We start from the raw sequence: 23,808 nt of genomic DNA on the forward strand, positions 1-23,808 counted from the left end.
TAGGCGACTGGCTCCCGGACGAGCCCCCAAATTGTGAGAAACACTCCGTAGCCAAGAACTTGGGCTCAGGCGAGGAGCTCAGCGAAGCAGGAATTTATTCGCGATCGCAGTGGCGGGCGTCCCACGAGCAGGAGCGCCCCTGCTGGTTCCAAAACCCAGTTTATATACTTTTTGATGACGGGACCCTCCCCTGTTTCCCCACTGAGGGGGTGATCCAGGCTCACAATCTGTCTGATGCTTCCCAGACAATGCATGGCCTTCAGTTGCCGGCCTGTTAAATTTCGAATTTCTTTTGACTTTTTTACTGGTTGAAGCGGTAATGTTTCTTCACTTACCTGACTTGACTCAACACCGTGATTTTCCCCGAATTGTTCTACGGAGTCTGGTTGTCTGCATTTTACAAGGTCGCCTGCTAAGCGTTCTTATCGCTGCAAGCACACCTCAATACCCCATTCCTTACCTTTAAACAACGTAACTCTGCAAAAACAACATTTTTATTCCCACGAGGGGCAGGGCAGGCCCCGCGGCGCGTGGCGGCGGGGGGCGGGGGGGCCCCGTGACGGCACCGAACGCGGGGGGGGGGGCGGTATGGCCTCGGGCGGCGCGACCGGTAGCGGCGCGACCGGCAGCGGCATGGCCGGCGGTGGCAGGGCCGGTGGCGGCGGGGCGCCGGGCGGCAGCCCAGGAGCCCGATCAGGAGGAGGAGGAGCAGGAGGAGGAGGAGGAGGAGGAGGAGGAGGAGGAGGAGGAGGAGGAGGAGCGGCCGGCGGCAAGGTGAAGAGGCGGCGCCACCGTTTGGGCGCCGCGAAGCCCCCCTGTGCCAGGAGCAAGCGGGTGAGGAGCGGCCCCCCCACAGCGGGCCCTTCCCCCTCAGCCCACCAGTTACCCCCTTACTTACCCCCTTACCTTACCCGCCCCTTTATCCCCTTAGTTACCCCCTACCCACCTCCTTACCCCCTTAGTTACCCCCTCGACCGCTTAGTTACCCCCTTAGTTACCCCCTCGACCGCTTAGTTACCCCCTTAGTTACCCCCTCAGCCCCTTCCTAACCCCCTCAGTTATCCCCTCAGCCCCTTACTTACCCCCTTACCCCTCTACCCAGCCCATTACCCCCCTCCTCCCCCTCCCCTTCACCCCCAGCCCGCTGCCCTCAGGACCCCCAGTGCCACCCCCAGGGCTTTCCCCGCTCCCTGCACCCCTCCTCAGCCCATCATCAATTCTCTGAACGTTACCTGCCAGGCTTTGCTTCTCGTTTGTGCTGTAGGGTACAGCAGGTTGACGGTGAAAGCGGTCCGTCAATTCGGGGTGTGAAAATCCCCGTGCTGGAGGGGGGACGCGCCGAGATCCCTCCCAGCAGCTCTTTGCTAAGAAATGTCAGGACGCCCAGAGAGATGCTCTGGAGATGCCCTCTGCACATGTTTGTTCAGCCAAAACCTCTCCGCTATGAAATGAGCAACGTAGCTGAGGGGATTGATTATCATATGCAAAACCAAGGGAGCGCTACGCATGGATAGCTGCTCAATTAGGTTTTTATCACTTGCAGAAATGCCAAGTCCCTTATACCATATATTGACAATCAATCTTGTCCATCTAAAGCTGGCCTGGAAGGGCAATGCAAACATTCCCCACGCTTACAGAGCAACCGTTGAAACCTCTGGCTTGAACAGTGCATTAATGTTGAAAGTGCCATAGCTTGCGTGTGCCGACACCGTGTAGCTAACTGATAAACCTTACACGTGGATTAAAAATAATCAGTGGAGATGGTTTTCTAACTTTTCCATTGTCTGTTATCTCTGCGTGTTTTCCAGTAGGTTTATTTAAAGAGTGTGCCAGAGCAAACACGTGCGTGGGGATATCTGGGGGATTCTGCACAGAGAATGGCTGCTGCACATCCAGCGCAGATCAAATTAACAGTAACTTATCGGGGAAGAATTTTAATGATTTGATAAATAGACAAACTGATAGGTGTTACATGTGTGCATTTATTATAGCAGTTAGCTTTGTAACCAGACGAATCGTGCAAATGTTCATAACGTAAAAGGACGAGCTTTGAGCAGATAGCTTGCTTAGAGCATTTGTCAATTAATTTCAGTTTATTTTCAATATCATGTCCACTCTGCAGAAGGTTCTGTGGCTTAATGTTAATTGTCTCTCAGTGATGCAGTTGGGGAGGCACGAAAGCGACCGATGCGATTTTGTGAGGTTATACCTCTGGTTCTGATCCCTACCCCGCTGTTTTTCTCATCCTTCCCCCTACAACTTTAGTCGATAAGTCGATTCTTAGAAATACTTAAATAGATGTGTTTTGTGTGCTTGTGATCGTAATTACAGCCCACCAAACCCTCTGTCTCTTACCATTAAGCTCTGAAGGTGCCTGGGCACTGTAGACAGTATAGTTAGCAGCTTCAAAGTTCCTGGGAACTAGTCCTGGATCTAATTTACTTTTTTTTTTTCCCCCTGCCTGCAGGAGGGATGATTAGCAGGATGCCTAGCTCATGATTGTCAGCTTTCTGGATATTATTTTTTATTATTAATTTTTATTATTAATTATATTCATTTATATTAATTTATCTTTTATTTAACCGTAGTTCCTGGGGCTTTCGGTCAGGTGGGAATTCTCCGATCGTACCCGATGTATGCCGCAGAGTCAGTCTTCTACAAAATACAGCAACAGCTTTAGAAGGCTCTTGCAAGAGGAGGTGCTGGTGCTATAGCTATAGCTGTGTTTCTTCCAGGACATCTTCTGGGTTAGCCTGACTGTTGAGAGCAGAACTGTTTTTTGTGCGTATAGTCACTGCAATTCAGCATTACTAAAATTGAAAATATTTAGATTCACTGATTTTAATGGGTAGTATGGTCCTGACTGTCGCAGTAGATAATTGCTGAACTTCTGGTTTAGTTGGTTTTCACGTGAGGGTGCGAAGAGGAAGAGTCCTGGAACAAGTCTGTAGGTCAGGAGCTGTTCAGGCGTAGAGTTTCCTGATAGCCTTGCAGATTGACGACCTGCTGGTGAATTTTGGCAGAGGTTTCAGAACTTTGAACCTTGCCAAGGTCACTTGGAAGTGCAGAAAGTGATAGGTAGTTATAAATCAATCTTAGGTGAATTTTAGGTTTACCAGAAGTGTAGCGATCCTATGCCAGGGATCAACCTCGTCGTCGTCTTCTGAATATTTGCTGTATAATATCTGTCTTCAAGGTCCGTGGAAGGTGGTATCCCAGCATATGCTGTTGACTGTGTTTCTGTAATTAAACAAGTGTTTTTTCTTTCAAGCAGGGAATAATTAGCAGAATGACAGAAACGGTGAAAAATATTGTACCGGCCTGGCTGCAGAAGTATTTCAATAAGCGTGAGGAGGAGTGTGTAGACAGAAATGAATCTGCAAACCAGGAGGAGACTCCGGTAAACTATCACCACGATTATTCAGATGAAGATACCATAATCGATGAGAGATTCATGCCTGAACCAGCAGGAATTAGTAGACGAGGTATGTGAAAAATCATTTGGAATTCTGGCCATCTGTATTTATTCACAGATTTCTAGTTTTGAATCTGAATTTCAAAAGGAAATTGGAATGAGGGTTTTGACAGAATGAAAAAAAAAACAAACAATCAAAAAAGTCGAAACAACTGTTTGTGAAACCGTCTTAGCTTTAAACTGTATACACAGTTACGAAGCATACATCTTATGCTCTTGGAAGGCATCAGTTAACTTTGGGTACTCTATTAGCCAGGTGCTAAATGCTGAAAATAAGTCATTTGCAAGTGTGCTGGGTTGCATTTTCCATCTTTTAAAAGATATGGAATGAAAATCTGTCTAATTGCCTAAGGCAATTAAAAAAATTAATTTGTTTTGCAGTCTTCGAAACAAAAGACTAGATGCTAGAATGGCAGAGGAAAATTCCGTCTCGTGTCCCGACTTTGTTTGTTTTGTTTTGTTTTTTTTTTGTTTTGGGCTTTGATCAATTTAGTAAAGTTCCTCGTTAACTTGATGGTGAACTGGGGAACTTGTGCACGGATGTGGTTTATGAGATTATTGTCCTTAAAATATTCAATAACTTTAAGGTCTACGCGGGGGGAGGGGGTGTCTTTGAAAAGGTATTTGACCGTTGGCAACGAGGTTTGCAAGTCCTTTACCTCATGAAAGATTAATTTGTCTTATATCCAGTGCCTCTCACTGTTCCTGTAGTCCTGTTGTATAAATTTGCATCTATTCTTATTTGAGTTTCTCTTAAATTAGCTGTTTTGGGGAAGTCAGCTTTTAATAAGTAAAGAAGTTTTGTCTGAGCGTGCGTAGGTAACCATAGATAATGTGGAAAGTCAGTTGCTTCTGTTGTTGGCAGAATCAAAAAATAAGGAGGAAATATCTTTGCCTCCAATCTCATCTAATTGTAAACAAGGAGATTGATGGCTTTCTGTGTAGCTGTAGCTTGGGAATGAGTTTGGAGAAAAGAATAGAGAAGGTCTTCGTGACTGAGGAACACATGTTGGCTTTCCTATGTAACTGCGTGAAAGGAGCTTTCAGTAAGAACAGCTGCACTGCAAGCTTGCTAACTCCAGGAGATCAGGAGCAGGTGGACACCCTGGAACCTTTTGCAGCTTATGTTGCTGTCCGTGGGTGTCGCTTACTATGCTTAAGAATAAGATTTTTTTTTTTAATTATTACTACATTTTGAAACCAATGTGTTTCTTCAGTTCTGAGGTATCAGTGTGCTGGAGCCTATATTGGGTGGCCTTCCGCCTGAATACCTTTCTGTATCTCAAACGGTGCTGTCCTAAAAATCTGCTCATGGTTTGGAGAGCTAATTAGTGGTACTGCAGTGGTTATGAAGATTGAACTAACTAGTTTAAGCTTCAGTTCAAGTATCAAGAGGATAGTGGCTCAAAGTCATTTGAATTGCCCAGATTCCTGGGAGAGACAGTAGGCTTTCATCAGGCAAAATACCCATGAATAGTTCCATTCATTTAGCAAGATAGACTTCAAGGCCACCTATTCCAGGCCACTGGCATTGTTTGCAGACCCTTTGCTTCAAGAGGGAAAAATGCTCATCTGGTTACTTGGGTCAACATCCTTGTCCCTTGGGTCAAAATCCCAATAGTTAATGGGTAGGAGATGATGTTTTGCCTCTAACGTGAGCTGATATGGAAGAACTTGGGAAAAAAGTACTGCAAACGTTCATTTTCATGTTGTGTATTCAGATTAATATAACCTTTGTTCCAATATTATGGAAGCTGCAGTGTTATCTGTATTTACCGTGTAATCTCAAATTTTGTAAAGCTTATTGCAAGCTGTACATGGGAGAAGGAGTATATATGTTTGATTTAGTGAACGGCCAAGTCAGCGTTAGAGCATTTGAGCACGGGGTCAGAATGTGGTGTTGTAAAACCTCATAGTTAACTACTTCTGGATGCAACATTAATACTGTGTATCGCAAGCAGTGTTGTTGTTGTAGCCAGACAGTTAGATGCAACCGTATCTGGGTGAGGAAGAAGTTAAATTTGGCTTCTCTCTTTTTGCGCTTAGAACTTGGCAATAGCATGGCTGTCGATAGGAAACAGGTTTTGGCTTCTGTGAGCTTGTCTATAGCAAAGCTAATTATCTCCCTGTTCTTGTCTAGAACCATCCACAAGTAGATCAGCACTGAACTTCCCAGTTGTGTTAACAAGGCCCTCTCTTCATCGGAGCCGTCTGAATTATACCATGCTGGATTCTCCTGTCCCACCTTGTCAGCCCTCGACATCTTCTATATTTGGCATTGGCAGTCCTAGGCTGTCCTTGATAAAAGAAATAGAAGATTCTACCTCTCAACAAGACGATGATAACATCTCAACAACCAGTGATTCCTCCTCTAGAGCATCTGATGAAGGTGATTTTTGTGTTCTCTGTTTAATTGACTTTTTTTTTAATGTGAAGTACCTTGCGTTCTTTAATATTCCACATCACCTTAGTAAATAAAATAGGTGAATGTCAACTTTGGATGCGAGAATTAAATTGAATTTTTAGTGTTTTAGAAGTATATAATCCTATCACCTTTTTAATAGAAGCGTGCTTTGGAATACGTTTATGATACCCTGATGTTAGAAAGAGTCAATGCTGAAATATACACATTCAGCTAGGTTATATGTAAATTTTGAACTGGGACGGTAGGAAATCAGGCTGACTTGCCGTAGCTTGACAACTAGGCTGATTGTCTAGAAGGAAGAGTGACTCAGAATATCTAACAGACAGCTGGTTAAATGTGAATAAGTGCAGGTGACAAATAGGAACACGAGATGTTTTCCTGTGTTTCAGCAAGAGAAGATAAAGAAACTACTCTGACATAAGCTATAGGCTGTTTTTTGACCTTTCTTGGTAGAAGGCTTCAGCTGTCAATACTTTCATGTCTTTTGCCAAATTCATTGAGGAAAGCACACCATTTTAAAATAAAAAATAAGCATCGTGTCGATGTAGGTTGGTACGTAGGTCTTCTCGCTGAAAGGGCGAACAGCAGGTTTGCAGCTTTTTCTAGTCCCCCATATAGACAGGGACTGACGTGTGCTCAGCAGGTTTTCCAGAGAACTTTTGTACAGCTGAGAGTAGAGTTGCTGGGCTTTAGCAATATAACCTGAGTGCACTAGAACTTTCTGGTGTGTCTTCGTAAAACATACATGGGCAGAAGATCGTTAACTCTTAGAGCAGCCTTTGGGGAATCTTCCAGGTTTAAAACCTGTGCGATTATGATCTGTGCTGGCCTCCAGCCTTTTACCAACACAGAAAAAAGCTTTGTCCGTACAAATGCACTGATGTTTATGCGGTCCTCTTTTATCTTAGCCTGAAGGAAAAAAATATCTGCATTGGAAGCACAGTATTAACTTGGTAAGATTGCTGAAAACTACTTGCAGCTCTGTGAACAGTTTTCAAGTTTGTAGGTGATACTTGGTTTTCAGTCTGTACGTGAAGTTGATCTATTTAAGGAAGCTGAAGTCATGCTTATTTTTCTGTATTGAAGAACTTGAATTAGTGTGATCTTTATTGTTAAAGTTCTGTACGTACGAGAGGCATTTACATCTAGCATACGTCATTTTGGCAGATGTTGCAGTTTTAAAAAATACTTCATCATCACTGCTCTTGCCCGCAGGAGCTGAAAGAACTCATTCCCTCTCGCAGCATTCTGCAGCTAGCTCTAAGAAACCCGCATTCGGTTTATCTGCTTTTGGAGGACTGTGTCCTGTAAGTACTGCACAGTATTTCTTTTAATCAGTTTGAATGTGTACCTGTTTTTCTATCCACTTCTCATACTGTGTTTCCGTAGGCACGTGGAAGCACATCTGTTTTTAAGCAAAACCAGCTTGGGTTTTCTCCATTTTACCCCGGAAAGACGGCCTATGGTGGTGCAGCTGTAAGATCAAGGCAGCAAAGAACGGAACCTTATCGGGTATGACAAAAGTAGTGTAGTATTAGTAGTCAAATGTAGTAGTCAAACCTGGCTAATATTTATCTGTGGATCTTCTTTTCCAAGCATGCCTACATTCATGCTATGGATATGTTGTATAAACCTGCAGTCTTTGAAAATATCTAAAATCAACTTTGCTGATCCTTTGTTCTTCTGGTACACAGAGGCATGCAGGACTAAATGCAGTCTCAAGATAAGCAGTAACATGCTTTCTGTTTTGAACGATTCATATAGTTCTTGGAGAGAGTTATTTGCCCCCAAGTGTTCTTGGAAATAGCAAATAAAAACTGCTGACAACTCTGATTAGCTAGAGCTGAATCGAAAAGGAAAGTCAAATCAGGTTTGGTAGGAATGTATTTAAATGAAAGTGACTTTTATCGATAAATCAAAAGGAATTTTAAGAAAATGAAAACGCGGGTTTGCTGGCTCTGTTCTGACAGTCCATTTCTGCAACGGAAAAAGGGCAGTACAAGTACCTCACTTACGGGAAACCTTGAAACCTTGTGGTGCAAAGCTGGGAACCCTCTTTGGTCGGCTATTTTTGTTTTTTACAATATTACTGCATTATGGTAAAAAGAGGAACCAAAATACTAGGCTTTTAAAGGAGAGAGTAGCTTGCTTCTTGCTGCTTGCTGTGAATGACAGCAAGGTACTAGAGAGTCCAGCGAAGGGCCACCAAGATGATCAAGGGACTGGGAGCACCTCTCCTCTGAGGAGAGGCAGAGACTGCTGGGCCCGTTTAGCATGGAGGAGAGGAGGTTTGGGGGGATCTTATTGGTGTATATAAATACCTGAATGGATGGTGCAAAGAGCATAGAGAGCCATTGTGTTTTCAGCAGTGCCCAGTGCCAGGTCAAGAGGCAACAGGCACAAACTGAAACGTGAGGCTCTGTCTGAGCATCAGGAAATGCTTTTGCACTGTGCGGGTGATGGAGCCCTGGCACAGGTTGCCCGGAGAGGCTGTGGAGTCTCCCTCTTTGGAGGTCTTCAAGAGCTGACTTGACATGGTCCTGGGCAACCTGCTCGGGGTGGCCCTGCTTGAGCGGGGGGGTAGACCAGGCGATCTCTAGAGGTCACTTCCAACCTTAACCATTCTGTGGTTCTGTGAGTCTCACTTGTGTTTTTACACGCTGCGTGGTCTGCTTCCTGTCTTCACATCGTGTGATAAGCACAGTGTGGTTATTTGAGGGGTTTAACCTGGGAAGAAAAAAAATCACACCAAAGGAAGTTTTCGACTGATATTTGAAGTTGGGTGGTGCAAATAAACAGTTTACTTTTTCAGTGTAATGTTTAGATCTGTTACAGTTTAAATCAGATCTTTATCTTTTAAGACAAAGATTTGCAGCCAACTTTAATCTTGGGGGAAGGGAGGAAGCAAGAGAGAAGTAAAACTAGTTCCTGGTTATGATTGTATACACTGATTTTAAGATGGTACACTTAGACCATCGTGAAACTCTGAGGTCTGTGTTGTTACTGAAAATGCTTTCTGTACCACAAGCCTTTTCTTGAGTTCTGTTTCCCTGATTACTGCTTCGGAGGCCTTAGCAGTCCTAGCATCATCCGTCTTGACCTTTTACAAGTACGGAGTTCTTTTATTGCTCGTGCAACAAGCACGTGCAAGATGCACTGAGGCCCAAGGTAAACTTCATTAAACTCCGAGTGTATTCTCTTCTTTATGGCTTGAACTCCCAGTGACTGCATGTTTCTCTGTCATCAGAATATATTGATTGTATCATCAGTGTAGCCTTGGGACATAAAATACATGCCTCCTTAGCTGAGAATTGACCATTGTAACACTTAAAATGCTAATTTTTCAGGCACAAAGGAGAGCGAAAGCTAGACAAGAAACTGTGCGGTCCCGCGCTACGTTAAGTACCTCAGCACGGCGCATCTTGGAGGCAATGGAGAAGCTGTCAAGCCCTTTGTTGGTAAATAGCACTTCTTTTAATCTGTTTTTGCTTCATGTGTTTATAAAACTTAGTAAATGTGCCATCAAAGGATAAAGATAAAACTATTCTTCCTTACGTTGTGGCCGGTTTAATTTATTGCGCTGTTTTTTCAACAGGATGCTAAAAGAATGGCATCTGTTTTGCCGCTGTGTTCTGTAAGTTGACCATGAACCCCCACATTTTTGTTGCAGGGAACCCTCTTTCTCAGGAAAAAAAAAATGCCCTCTAATATTTATGCTTTGTTTTTTCCCTTAGTCTCCGGACATAGATAAACCGGATATTACTGACTTCCAGTCCAAACGAAGAAAGGTAAGAACCAATAATGTCTTAAGCTGAGGTAGATAACTTTTTCAATGCTTTATCACTATCAGAAAAATTTTCTCAAACCTCAGTGACAACATAGACATCAAATCAAGTTAATATTGGCATGTATCCACAGTAGATGATGGGTTGTGAAGATTACTCAGGTTAAGAATTATGTTATCTTTGTAAGTTGAGAGCAACAACTCTAGAACACACCAAGTCGTTTTATCTTGTCCCCCAACTTGGGGTGAAGCTGCATATTAAAATTCCTGTTGAGGCAAGTTTTCTCTTGAAGAAATGATCACAAATAGAAAAATACTGATTGAGTGGTCATATAGACTTTGTACAGACTTCCGTGTTCATTCGGGCACAGAAAACTAGTTTTTGTGCTTTTTATCACCATTCAAAGTAAAGAGGAGGAAAATTGTTAATTTCCGACGCTATAAATCTTACGCTCCTAAATTCCTATTTGGAGGTAGCACAGAACTGGTGAGAATGCTGTGGTAAAGCATGATTTCCTTTCATTTTGTTTAAAAAATGAAAACTAGTCAACTTTTTTCGATGACTTTAGTTAGGGGTATCATTAAATTGCAAAACTGTTCCAGGCACAATAGCTCTTGGTGTATTAAATGCCTAACTGGGGGAATTAATATTTTTCATTTTTACCTTTAAAACCAGCGATGAACCATCGTTGGAGTCTGATAAATTTTCCATAAAATTAAATGGGCATCTCTTTCTGCGAAAACATCTGAGTTTCCAGTATCAGTCTGAGTGTACAAATGACCACTTGTTAAGTGTATGGGCTTCTTAGGCTGGAAATCAAAGTGGACAGTAATACTGGTTGCTTATTGCTTTTAACTCTTTCAATCTCTGTATTGTTTAGCCAGCACAATCTCCATTTGGTAAAGTTCTAAAATGAATGTAGCAGCAACTGCTTAGTTTTTAGGGGGGTAGAGGTTTTTTTTTTTCTTTTTCTTTTCCGACGCTATAAATCTTAACGCTCCTAAATTCCTATTTGGAGGTAGCACAGAACTGGTGATAATGCTGTGGTAAAGCATGATTTCCTTTCATTTTATTTAAAAAATGAAAACTAGTCATCTTTTTTTGACGACTTTAGTTAGGGGTATCCTTGGGCTTATTAAATTGCAAAACCCTTAAATGACCACTTGAAGATCAGGTGACTGAAGGAAATAACAAGATGTGCAAACTTTTCATCTTCTGTTCTAATGAGCAAAGGGACAGTGTCTCAAGAAGTTTCTGTGCTAATTCCTTGATTGGATGGATGTATAATTAAGTTTACAATCACTTCAGAGTTTACAAACATCTCAGATTTCCTGGACCATCTTTTCACCATCTGCCAAATTACAAGGGCATGGAGAAGTGAAGTATATCATAAATATTATCCAAATAACTAAAACCAAATCTGGTGTGAATTCTCAGTTATATTATAGCAATACACCTGTGATAAGGCATTAAGAAAGATCTGCCAGATTTGCAACAGAGAGCCTGAAATTGTCAGCCACTAAATGAATGTTGCACGCAGCTGTCAGTGGGTGAAAGGAGATAGATTGTCTATTCATAATACTAGAATTCATAATGGTGGCGGGAGAAGGGTAGCCCGCGATGAGAAGCAATTATTTGCTGAGGAGACGATCGTGTGTTTTCCTGCTAAAGTGAACATGCGGTTGACGGAACACTTGTGCACTCAGGCTAAACTTCTGCAGTGGGTAGCAGTGATGTGGTATTTTTCTTATTTCAAGGAACTGTACCAGGCAGAATAGCTCTTGGTGTATTAAATGCCTAACTGGGGGAATTAATATTTTTCTTTTTTACCTTTAAAACCAGCAATGAACCGTCGTTCACTCGAAGTAGATTTGTGAACTTACATAAAACATGTCTTATTCAAGGTTTCAAACTGAATGTAATATTTTTTAGAAAGATGCATTTTTGTATACTTTAGAGAGAGTGTGAATCCTATTACTAAGAGCTGGGAGATACTGTGAAATTAAAGCTGCAGCGTAAACAAAAATTTCCTGTTGGTATTGATTTGAACAATAGCATGCTTCCTAAGACTGTATTTTCTGATCCTTAAGACCGCAGGCGGAGCCATCGGTAAATCTTGTAGCCTTTAGGGTTTGTTTTCTGTCTGACAGTTCAGTTAAGTCAGTTTTGCAGAACACGCAGTGGTCTGTGTTAAAAATTAACTCTGGTCTGTGAAAACGCTTTGAAAAGGGAAGTCAAACCCACTACTTGAAGTGCATCTAATGCACATGTAAAGCATTGGATCATATTTTAATGAATGAGATTATTGTAAGACTGACAAGTTGGTTTTTTTTTGAGTGTGTTCTATTATTTGTGTAACTTTGAAGGGGGAAAATGTAGGGAATGTGAAGCCCAGAAGCCTGTATAATTAGTTGCTTAACACTTCGAATGTTAAATTAATGAATTAAGCTACTAAAAAAAAAAATCACAGTGTGGGCAGAGGAAAAGATAGGAGCATATTCTAGGAACATGGGTTATTTTAATTATGGTAGCATGAATTATTTTGTCTATGAAGCTAACTGCCAAATTTTGAAATGGAATTCAGTCAGACTTTGGCTACTTATATATAGCTTTATGGATTTCGTTACTGGTTTTCTGGTGATTTCCCTCTACAAGTTGAACGGTCTTTAGAATTTTCAAATTGCGTTCACTGAGTGCCAAGACCGATGGGGGGAGGTTTATAGTTCTGTAATTTGTTTTCATCAATAAATATTGGAATTAATTTGGGTGGACGTAAGGATAAATTGATTGCTGTTTCCCTTTCAAAGCTGGAATCCCAGAATGCATTCCAGCCTCCACCTGTTAAGAGACTTGTGACACCAACGGTAAACCGTCAACCGATGCGTTATACGCGGTATTCTGAACCATCACCGACTTCAACTACTCAGTCCAGCAAAATTTGCCAGAGAGTAGACACGAAGTTCCAAGTGAGTACATTTTTGAGTCCTTATGTGCCTGTTTTTTTTTTCCAGTCTTGGAATGTTTCTCAAACCAATTGTTATCCTATCTTTGCAAAAAGTACTGATAGTATGTTTGAGGCGAGCTTTAAGGCAGTGGGAACCATTGTGAAATAGCAGCAACTGCTTAGTTTTTAGGGGGGTAGAGTTTTTTTTTTTTTTTTCTTGTTGATAAATGATAGAAAACAGAAAAGTATGTCCCTTTTACGGGGTTGGTAAACACAAGTTTTGATGAAAACTCTCCCCCCCACACACACAATTTTTGTCATTTTGTTTAAAGTAATTACTTTCTTTGTTGGAGGATTTGACAAATTTGATTTAGTGTTCTATCAGTTTGTCCTCAATGCTGAGTGAAGCAGTGATGCTTACTTTAGCCCCAAAATTTAACTGAACTGTACCCACAATGCTGAATTAGGGAACAACGTTAAGTAGGTGAGGTGTATTCAGTGCTATAAAATTAAAAATAAATAAATAAAATAAAAACCACAAAAAACCACATTAAGTGGTTGTTGGTACTTTGTGTATTCTGTACATATTCAGCTAAGTCTTGAACTAAACTTAACTTGCAGGGGATGAGAGAGAAGACTTTGCCTGCAGAACAGCGAGCAGAACCATCTGAAAGGTATGACATCTATTAATTTAAAACTTACTTGAAGGAAGAAAGAAATCTCCTTTTTCAGTACGGTCTGCACCTGAAAGGTGGTGACAGTTCTCAGTAAAAGGAATGGGAAATCCAATGAAAATTTTGTATTTTGAGGCAGCTGCAAAGTCTGGATTGTGTTTGAAGATCAATATAACTTTGAGAAAATTGTTGTTTTTATGAAAGGAAGGAAGATGAGCAAGAATAAAACTACTGATACACCACTTTTTATCCCAAGTTTATCTTCTGAGTAGGATATGAAGATGGGAAACGAGGCACGTTATAATGCTGTATCCACAGAAAGGATCTTTGCTATTGAAGGCCTTATTTTTTCCTTCTACAGGAAATATGGCTCATTTTGTAGTTTAACTAAATCTGTAGCGTTACAAATTTTGCTTTGACAGATATTTCATGGTTTATAACTCAGTTTACTTATAACAAAATAATTTGTCCCTCCTAATGTTCCCTAGGGGAAAAGCTATTAGTTTTAGCTATTTAATTGCTTGCAGTTTGAAAGCTCTGTCCTAATGGGATGATTCTTTCTGAAGCATTCTTTAGAAGGTGAAGTAGGGGAAGTGAGTTACAGTTCAGGAGGATGTTTATTGATGTGTTTTTTTCTTTATTTTTTAAGCAAAAACATGGAGGAAGGTTTATGATTTATTATTCTTTTTTTAATACTCCTTTCATGATGAAGTTAATTGTCTGCTTTGAGTTCACATGAAGACCATGTGTTCTTTAGAATCATTTGAGGCCAAATGCTAACTCATCTCTAAAATAAAAAAAATCCAGCAGAATTAATTGAATTTCTTCTTGAGGAGACTGCTTTGTGTTACACTGCTTTCTTGGTTTAGGTCAAATGAGTTATCCTCTAGATAATATTGATGGCTTTTCCTTCTGGGAAAATGGTGTTTTGGGTAATAATGCTTGAGTTAAGGGACTTTGCACTCGGTTTTTAGGGGATTGCTCTTTTCAAAGAACAGTAGCAGGGAATTTTGTTGACTCTATGCTCATCTGCCAAGCAATTCTTATGTGACCATGGGCATTCTTTGGCTTGCAGAAAGAACTCAACACTTTGTTTTGGCATCTAAAAGTTGGACTTCACAACAACCACCTTTTTAGGGGTGGAAGCGACTGGCTTTAAGGTTCTGGTACAGGTGCAATCAGGTGCTGGGTTTTAATTATGTTTTTTTCAAACTGTTCTAAATTGTCTCTGTTAGAACTCCTTTCTACTTCTCCATTCAGGAAGGAGATACAGCAAACTCATACTGCTTTTGATTTCGTTCACAAAGTTTATTGCAGTGCCCTACCTTTTGTTTGTAGAGTAGGTAGTGGTGGTAGTGTTTTTTGTGATGCTGGTCTCTGTTGGGTGCCATGTTCTGGAGCAGGAGCACCACACTGATCTGCTGGCAAGAGTCCCTTTGGACAGTTGAGTTGGAATACTCAGTAAATCTCTGGCCCACCAATGCTATATATCTATGTGTGTGTGTGTGTGTGTATATATTTTAAACCTGAGTCCAATTGTAGATTAGACTTGCTTGAAGGCTGACAACTGTCTTTGCCCCCTTGAAGCTCACAGGTGTTAACAGAAAGAGGAATATGGGCTGTTATGGGCAAGCGATAGTTGTCTGAATGAAGATCTATTTTGATGTAAGACTTTTTTCAGAATTCTAATGGATTGACAGTTCGGATTAGAGAAAAGTCTGAGCATATGCCTTAGGGATCTGTCTTCCTCTATGCAGTTACAGTGCTAAGCAGGCTGTTGTCAAGTATTTGACAAGTTTAGACCAGTTCTCCTCCTCAGTATTGTGGGAGTTTGACCTGGTGTCTTCCAGTGCGATCTAATGCACTTTTGTACTGACTGACTGATTGGCTGCAAGATAAGCTTTGATGTCACAGTTTTTCCAGGCATACTTCATTTTCTTGCCATAGTACTTTTGTTAGAGTTATTCCCTATTTCACTTCTGGTTTGGGTTATTTTTTCCCCATTTGCTCTTGGATTAGGATATCTTTCTGGTTTTGAGCTAGGCTTTTTTAAGTACCAGAAAAATGCCTTTGTATGCCTTACAAAAGGGATCTGTATTCATGTCTGAAAAGACTTCTGGAATGTTGGCATACCCAAACACCTCTGCTGTTCCTGCTGATGGCCACATGAAAGCCAGAGCTGCTTCTGAAGCTTAGGCCATATTACCTTGCCACACAAGTCTGAGGCGTCCCTATTCTATCAGAGCTGTTGGCAGTGTTTCCCATGTGTATGTGTGCATATGTGCACTCTTTCTGTATTTTTGTGAGCTGTTCTTTTACATCCCTGCAAAAGATACATGTGCATCGCAGAATCAGAGAACCAGTCCTATTTAAAGGAAGCACTGGAAAATAACAATCTAAATCAGCTCTTCTATTTCAGGTCTTCTGGCTTAGTCATTGTTCCCATGTGACCGGTGCACTTATGTATGTCCTTTTCATTGCTGCTGTTAATAAAGTTTTTCCTGTTTAGAACATCAAGTATTTACCAGCGTTTAGCAACTTGTGAGACAGCTTTAGTTTTTTTCTGATCAGCAGGTTTCAATTCTAGGACTAATAACAGCTCTAATATCTTGAAAAAAAAATTTGGCTGGTAATTTTTTTTTCTCTTGTTTCCCCCAACTTCTGTACTGTCGTGTGCTAGCAATGTGACCAGCTACAAATTCAGTACTGCTGCGTCCAATGGTCTGTCTTCAGGAGTGAGTAGCGGAGGCGGCAAAATGAGAAGGGAAAGAGGAATACACTATTTATCAAGAGCTGTACAAGAACAGGTAAGTGACTCTTAAATTAATTGCTGTCACTGAGCTTACTGAAGTAACTAGCTAAGTGTGTCAGTTTTATTGCATCATAGTAAATTATAACAATACCGCTTTATTTTTGCATTGTTTTTGTTTTCTTGTGGGTTTCAGAGCAGGCTCCAATTGATTTCCTGTGTTTGAATACCTGAACTTTGCTTATGTAATTTTGAAATTTTTAATTCTCTTACCTTGGAGATTCTTCAAACTATAACATTTCTCGTTAGCAGTTGAATAAATGAGTCCTAAGAAGAGAAGTAATGTTTTGGTGAAGGTTTGTATAGTTTTTCTACAGGAATGATACTTGAAACGAGTGCCAAGTATAAAAAGAAAAAAAAAGCTTAATTTTTGGTTTCATATTTAAGTCATACAGAAAGATACAGGCCAAGAGTGTGAAAAAGAGTAATAGAAGAGAGCATTCTGCATGTCTGCTAACGATGACTCAGTTTTTGATACTCACCAAACTCATTGTGAGAGAGTTTTTTTCTCATTTTAATAGGAAAAATCTATTCCATAAAACTATGACCATGAATATTCAGATTATTTTTTCTTTTATTGGATGTTATATAAGCTGCCTGTAAGTTAAGTATTTACGTTAACATTAAGTATTTAATTAATATTAAGTTAATATTAAGTATTTAAGTTAATTTAAGTTTCAAATCATTAAATGGGACTTCCGGATGATGCAATATAAAGAAATCGTAAACACTGTTGTTTATTCCTGTAACGCAAATAAAATAATGGTCCAAATATCAAAAGTTCCATAAACTTTTCAAATCAAAACTGTGAAACAGATGTAAGCTACAGGATGCACTGAATATCAGTAGTACCAACTTACATCCCTGCCTAGTCATTTCTAAGTAGATCATGATAGTACTGTACAAATTTTGGTCAGATTTTCTATGCCATTTAAAACATAACTCATCCAATCTTAGTAATCAAATAAAGTAAGTGGCAGGGATGAAAATTGAAGTTGTTAAGAGGCTCTCTTCTGATTTTTATATTTGCATCCTGATACATGGTATAGACTGTATTTACCAGAACACAATCTTCAGTGCTGTTAGTCTGACTTTCTTTGGTGCTTTTTGTGTTTAGTTTGGTTGTGGAACCTACCTGCTTCTTTAAACATTACCTTTTTCCACGTTCACTGCTGTAATGACTTTAGAAACTTTGGCAGCTATCCTGCCTAATTTTGCAAGAGGAACACTTTCTCACTTGTCTTGAGAGTGTACTCTTAATTGAAGCCATGCGAGGGTAGTTAGAAAGGATGATGCTTCTCCAGAGCTTTGATGACTAAAGTATAGAAAAGAAAGAAAAAAAATGTGATCTGTGCCTCTCTGTTCTGCACAGGTTTTGAGTTAACTTTCAGTGTTCTTGCTGTACAGTTGTTGAATAGAGTATAATGTGGAAGCAGGCCTGCCATAAATTAAAATGACGTGGTAGACAGAGGTGGGGAGATCGGGATTTCTTCTGGAAACTTGCTTTCTCTTAATTTGTATGGATTTTTGTTCTATTTAATTTTGTTAATAAATTGGGTGCGATGGGATGAGAAAGTAGTATGTCTTGTATAAGAAAAATTAAAATTTGCAACTTTAGGAAGTGGAGGAACCAGTGCTACCGAACATACCCCTACCCATCAGTGCTGCATCGCTGCCTCAGTTCAATTCTAGTTTCGTTGGTAGTAGCGCTGTCTCAGCGTCACCGAGCGCTGTTTCAACAGCAGCAATGAGCACGGCAACTCCAGCAGCTGCGACGGGCATGGCAAATCCATCAGAGGTGGAGGGCATGACAGATCCATCAGAGGTGGAGGGCATGACAGATCCATCAGAGGTGGAGGAGTTGACAGATCTATCAGAGGAGGAGGTGGAGGACATGATATATACAATGGCGACGTCGGGCATAACGTGTTCAACAGTGCCCTCAGGCTTGACATGTCCAATAATGGCGGCGGGCATGCCATATCTACTGATGACAAAGGACAAGGCAAAGTCAACAGTGGCAACGACAAGCGTGGCAAATTCAACGGAGGCGGCGGGCATGGCAGATGCAGCAGCAACGGCGGCGGGCAAGGTAAATCTTTATGCTATAAATAATGTTTACAATGAGTATACTGCTTTATTGCGAGTTGACTTTTTCTGTGGTGCTCATGAAACTAACAAATATTAGTTTCTACGCAGCTGAATGAATTGGGGTTGTATGCCAGTTTGGGGAAAAAGGCATAAATGTTTTGATTCTGCTTCTCTCAGTCTTAGAGCCTGCCAACTCCCATTTAACGTGATTGTATAACTGCTTCAAATGCTGTGGAAGTCTGGGGGGGAAGGGGGGTGTGAACTTCATGCCAAGTTATTTATAGTGGTTTTGGCAGGGGTAGAGTTAATTTTCTTCGTAGTAGATGATGCTAGATGATGCTGTGTTGCAGATTTGTGAGCAAAACAGTGTTGGTAAGGCACTGGTGTTTTAGCTGTTGCTGAGCAGTGCTTACACAGTGACAAGTCCTTTTCTGTGTCTCACGCTGCCCTGCCAGCGAGGAGGTCGGGGATGCACAAGAGGCTTGGAGGGCACTCAGCCAGGACAGCGGAGCCCAGAGGACCGAAGGGATATTCCACACCATTTAGCATCGTGCTCAGCAATAAATGCTGGGGGAAAGAAGGGGAAGGAGTGGGGAGTATGTACAGGGTTATGGCATTTGTCATTCCAGGTAGCCATTACATGCGATGAGTCATTAATGCTACCTCAAATTTAACAACTTTACTTCTTTACTTCCGGTTCTTTTCCCTGTTCCATTTGGAGGGAGTGAGCGAGTGGCTGTGTGGTGCTTAGTTGCCTGCAATGGTTAAACCACAACTTTATTTAAGTTATTAAATTAGAGGTAACGTGGTCATATAAGCCTCACATAGAATGAGCCTAGGGTGCAATAATTGGCATATTATTGCAATAAAATAAACATTAATCTGTTCCAGAGTACTTGAAATATTTTTTGTACGGTTTGAAGTAGACAGCTGCTTTAACATGTTGAGGTGTTTGCTGAAGTTCTTGGAGTATCATTGGGCTGAGTTTGCCGTTCTTCAGCTTCCTGGCTTGCTTTTCCGTGCATTTAGACCTAAGTAGCATCTCCAGCTTTTCCTCTCAGTTTCTGGAATTTGGTTTTGAAGATATTGTCCTATACCCACTTGGAAACTTCCCTGTGTTTTATTATTACTTTTATCTGCAAAATAACTCAAACATCAGGTTTTTCGACGTCACTGCGGGACTTCTGTTGGGTAGTGAATTCAGGTAGTTGTTGCTCTAAAATATAAACCTTTAATTCTTTTGAAAATACAGATACAACCAACAAGTACTGTTAGCAGTCCTGAGTTCGCATTTTCATCTCCAGTTGTGAAATCTACTGAGGCAGAAGTGCTACCTACGTCTTCTGTAAGTAAAATAATAAAGGAGCTTGACTTTTTTTCTTAGGCATTTAGTAGGCTGTTGCAGAACACTAAAGCAGAATCTGCCTTGATGGAGAAAAGTATGTAGGCTTCTGGCTTATAATTTGTCATTCAGCATGCATGCTACAAATGTGAAGAGCAGCTTTCAGATTTGGTTTTGTGTGTGCATTCGATTGAAGTTCCTGTGGCTTGAGAATCTGAAAAACCTCTCTTGTTCATAGCAGATTGGGTTTACATTTAGTGTTCCCGTTGTAAAATCGGCAGAACTTTCTGGACCCAGTGGTACTCCAGTGACGCCCTTTCTTACCCTAGGTAACTGAAACTTTAGCACTTCAGATCTGAAGTGCTGATTTTCCTTTTTTTCTTTATTAAATCTTCAATCTGTCCTGTCTGCGCATGCTAGCAATTCCAGGCAGTGTTGGACTTCTGCAGTATTTTTCCAGTGACAGATCTGCTTTTATATTTTTTTTTTGTTTTGTTGCTTTTTGTTTTGCTTGTAATCATAAAGCATTGCAAAGTAAGTAGAATTTGTGAAGATTCTTATGTGAGAAGCATGAAAGCTGGAAAATCTTGTTTCTAACAAAAGTGAGTATAATCTGCTCTAACTAGGTCACATTGTGAAAGCTGTTTTTTTCTTTTGTTTCAAAAGACACCACCACCTCAACCAACATCAACAAAGAAAGAGGAGGTCAAAGATTTTGCTGGTGGTCCCTTCACCACTGCCCACGTATTAAAGGAAGGAAGCGTCTTAGACGTTCTAAAAAATCCTGGAGAGATAATGAACTCCTTTTAAAAAGATGCTGCAAAAAATACGCTAGCATTTTTTATTAAAAAAAAAACCAACACACGACTTATGGTTAATAGAGTATCTGCTATAAATATGAATGTAGGAGAGCATTACATTAAGCGCTGCGTTTGTTAGGGTGCATCTGCCCCCTTCTATTCTAAGTGGTGTTTGTTGCTGGAAGTAAAACTGCAAGATGAAAAGCAGATGGGTTGCATCTCCTTTACGTGTTAGGATGTAATTGTAAATGAGGTACTAAGAGAATTAGCCAGATAATCGGTGTTTCATTTTAAGTAAATACAATTTGTGGAATTGAAAAGGAAATGTTTGTAAAACTCAACACTCCTGTCCCACCTTCAGCCCAGGTGAAGAAAGAATAGGAAAGAGCTTCAGTTCCAAATACATGGCGAAAGCTGCGAATCTTTGGGCCTTAGCTTACAATGGCTCCTGTGGATTAAAATTTAAACTGCAAACAGAAGTGGAGTGTTTTACGTTAAAAACCCTTTTCTGAATTTTGTTTTTAAGCAATTGCAATTGTTTTCAACAGTTTCATAAAGTGTGTCTGTGGAAAAGATATCTTTTAAGAAAAAGGGCTTTATTGAGTTTGATCTTTTCCCAAAAGTCTTCTTCTAACTTACATACTTGTTAAGAAGGCAGCACATTTCTCTACTGGAAAGAGCTAAGTGAGAGAAAATACATTGTGCATTTTGTTTAAGGGAAGACCTCTGAGTGAAGTGACATTCACTTTCTTTATCGGTTTAAAAGAAGCAGAATCTAAATCTACATTGTTCAAAGACTTCATTTTTGACTAAAAAAAACCCAACAAACAAACCACAAAACAACTATGTTCAAGGTAGATTTACAAGCAACTTGAGCTGCTGTTTAAGATGCATTTCCTTTAGTCTTTCTGTATTAGTAGCTTGTCTTTTCTGTTAAAATTGCCACCTTTTAAATAAGGAGTTGTCCTGTGTCCGATGCATTTTGAAAAAGATTATAGAAAATTAGACAGTTGTTCAATTGTCTTGAGTTTTTATTATTTAATTAATATTCAGCATCTGTGGGAAAATACCGTATGGATTGCTGCTCCGAGGACAAACTTCTGTACAGTTACTGGAGTAGATTTGAGTCATCTGCTACGGAAGGAGGAGCTTTAGAAATTTGATTCGATTGGGCATCGCGTCTTAATCAAATTGTATTATTTCCATTCCACGTTGGACTGTCAGATTTCAGTCAGCTACTGTCTGTTTGTACTTGTATCGACCAGTGAAAATGTTGATTTAAAGCTTGCTTGGAAACAAAGAGTTAAATGAAGCTTTAATGAAATGTTCTGTTGTGACCCAGTGCAGCAGATGAAATTTCATCCGTTTAGATAAGATTTCTGGGGACTTCCTGTTGCGCTCAGTCTGAATGTCTAGTTGTAACCATTGGCACCTGAGTTGAAATTTTTGCCCTCTAGTAAAGGCACTTAGTTACATGTAGTGAGGTGCTGCGCTAACAGGAAGACTTTTTTTTCTTGCTTCCTAGACTTTGGATTGTTGAAAACACGCTCTTCTACGTCTGCACAACCTACGACAAGCACAGTGGTTTATACTAGGCCTGCAATAACAACTTTTTCTGCAGGTAAAGAGACTTCTAAACAAGCATCGTACTGGCAATCTGATACATGTGACCCTTTTCTGCAAAACAAAGACATAAAGGACAAATGTGTAACTTGTCAAGCTACTAAAGCGTCAACAGTTGAGAGTATGAAACAGACAGTAAGTTCAAGTCAATGCGACACCTCAAAGCCAGCAGCGCCCCCAGCAGGGATGCTGGGCTTTGGAGACAAATTCAAAACAGTACCTGGAACGTGGGATTGCGATACATGTCTTGTCCAAAACAAACCGGAAGCTACAAAATGTATAGCATGTGAGACACCAAAACCTGGAACGGGAGTAATGCCTGCTCTGACATGACCAGTGGTCACAGACAGCTCGGTGACAGTGACATCCTCCTCGAGCAGCACTGACACAACAGCCACTCTGGGCTTTGGAGACAAATTTAAGAAGGCGAAAGGCTCTTGGGACTGTGGAATATGCCTTGTACCAAATAAGACGGAAGATAACAAATGTGTAGCCTGTCAGTCTGAGAAACCAGGTATGGTCCTTTTTTTCCTGTTGTTTCCATCCTAGCCTCTGTGAATCTTGTACAGAATAAAAGTACGTTGCATATATGGAATATTTTAAGCAACACGATTCCCAGGTACGGTTGATGGGTTAGCGGCTGTCTGCAGGATTGGTTTACAGGCACTTCAGAGGTCTCAGCCCAGGTTCCAGCCTGTCGCATAAATTGAACTGATTGTGAAATGTATTAGTACGGAGCTGGATCAATGCAGATACCCCCGGCTTTGCAGCTGGTGAGGGAAGATGGCTGAAGTGAGTGACTTAATTTAAAAACAACATAGTGATTTTTCACTGGCGAAAATGAGAACTCCATAGAAAGAGTTAAAAATGACTGCGTTTTTCTCTTTCAAAAAATAAGTAAAAAAAATTACAGAATGTGTCCAAAATGCCTCTACTCACCGTTTGTATGTAATTGAGGGGAGATGTGAAGCCAGATTTCAAGACAGTGTAGTCTTAACTAGTCTTAAGCTAAAGCAGAGAGATGCCTATGAAGGTCAGTGGTAGGCTTCAAGAAAGCGAGTGACCCGCTGGGTAACTTCTTCAGGGCAGTACTGGGTTGTTTCCCATTGTGTGTGACCGTAATTGATTTTGAGCGTGGTTGTATTGTTTTTAAAATACGATTCTAATTCTAACTTTGACTCTAAATGTCATTTAACATGCCATTACATCGAAAAACACCTGTGCAAATACATCGTGGAAGAAACAAATTAAGATGGACTAGACCGGGCTTTTGTAATCATCCTGTGCGGTAAGACTGAAATTTCATGAGGTAAGATAATGGATTTCAGACAGAGTTGATTGTCTTGGACTTCCAACCTCTGAGCGGTCAGTCGGCATCTTTGTCTGAGGCTCTTGCCATTGCAAGGAGGAATTTTGGAAATGAGGGGTTTACTGTGACCATGGTGCAGTGAATTGCACGGTTACGTTGCACTTGTCAAGAGGAAGAGCGATGCAAGTAATACTAGGATAAAAGTTTTCTGCGTGTGCTGTGGAAGGGAAGACCCATTCTTGTCTTTCCGGTTTTGAATTTGAAGCGTTATCTTCTGCTTCTCTCTTAAAAGGCACCTTTTTTTTAAAAGGCACCTGTCAGGCCTCTTTATGGAGGTTACACTGTCGTCAACAGCAGCAGAAGCTTGTGTGCTGAACAGAGTTGTGTGTTGTTTGGAAGCTTTGAGTTCCACTCTGGTTTTTTTGTTTGTTTGTTTGTTTCTTTGTGGGTTTTTGGTGGCTTTTATTTTTTTCAGGGGCGGGGGGGGGGAGTTGCGGAGTAGTTTTGAACATTTCTGTGGGATTTGACAAA

The 23,808-nt window shown here is 40.7% G+C and overlaps 2 protein-coding genes and 1 pseudogene across 3 annotated transcripts; all 3 read left to right on the forward strand.

Annotated features, from left to right (window-relative positions):
• The first annotated feature begins 43 nt into the window (after window positions 1–43).
• On the forward strand, window positions 44–12,176 carry LOC308188769 (nuclear pore complex protein Nup153-like). Its single transcript, XM_080578166.1, has 9 exons — window positions 44–834; window positions 3,275–3,485; window positions 5,616–5,864; window positions 7,068–7,207; window positions 7,290–7,412; window positions 9,248–9,358; window positions 9,496–9,534; window positions 9,635–10,434; window positions 10,515–12,176. Exons 1-8 carry the CDS (start codon window positions 589–591, stop codon window positions 9,713–9,715), a joined length of 1,200 nt encoding a protein of 399 aa, XP_080434292.1. The 5' UTR covers window positions 44–588; the 3' UTR covers window positions 9,716–10,434; window positions 10,515–12,176.
• Window positions 12,177–16,746: 4,570 nt separating this feature from the next.
• Window positions 16,747–22,482, forward strand: LOC308188785 (uncharacterized protein). The gene is made up of 2 exons (XM_080578206.1): window positions 16,747–18,204; window positions 19,456–22,482. Exons 1-2 carry the CDS (start codon window positions 17,860–17,862, stop codon window positions 19,585–19,587), a joined length of 477 nt encoding a protein of 158 aa, XP_080434332.1. The 5' UTR covers window positions 16,747–17,859; the 3' UTR covers window positions 19,588–22,482.
• LOC308189467 (nuclear pore complex protein Nup153-like) lies at window positions 19,633–23,742 on the forward strand (annotated as a pseudogene). The gene is made up of 2 exons: window positions 19,633–19,642; window positions 21,826–23,742. The product of its transcript is annotated as a nuclear pore complex protein Nup153-like (transcript).
• The last annotated feature ends 66 nt before the right edge of the window (window positions 23,743–23,808 follow it).

The sequence above is a fragment of the Anser brachyrhynchus genome (genome assembly GCF_964034855.1).
Source record: "Anser brachyrhynchus genome assembly, chromosome: 2".
NCBI classification, from domain to species: domain Eukaryota; kingdom Metazoa; phylum Chordata; class Aves; order Anseriformes; family Anatidae; genus Anser; species Anser brachyrhynchus.

What these genes read in the sequence shown, in the direction of transcription:
- LOC308188769 (XM_080578166.1), top strand. Translation starts at nt 589, where the DNA reads ATGGCCTCGGGCGGCGCGACCGGTAGCGGCGCGACCGGCAGCGGCATG. An exon ending in AGCAGGAATTAGTAGACGAG is followed by an intron (nt 3,486 to 5,615) that starts GTATGTGAAAAA and finishes GTTCTTGTCTAG; the next exon opens with AACCATCCACAAGTAGATCA. An exon ending in AGCTGTCAAGCCCTTTGTTG is followed by an intron (nt 9,359 to 9,495) that starts GTAAATAGCACT and finishes TTTTTTCAACAG; the next exon opens with GATGCTAAAAGAATGGCATC.
- LOC308188785 (XM_080578206.1), top strand. Translation starts at nt 17,860, where the DNA reads ATGAGCACGGCAACTCCAGCAGCTGCGACGGGCATGGCAAATCCATCA. An exon ending in CAGCAACGGCGGCGGGCAAG is followed by an intron (nt 18,205 to 19,455) that starts GTAAATCTTTAT and finishes TTGAAAATACAG; the next exon opens with ATACAACCAACAAGTACTGT.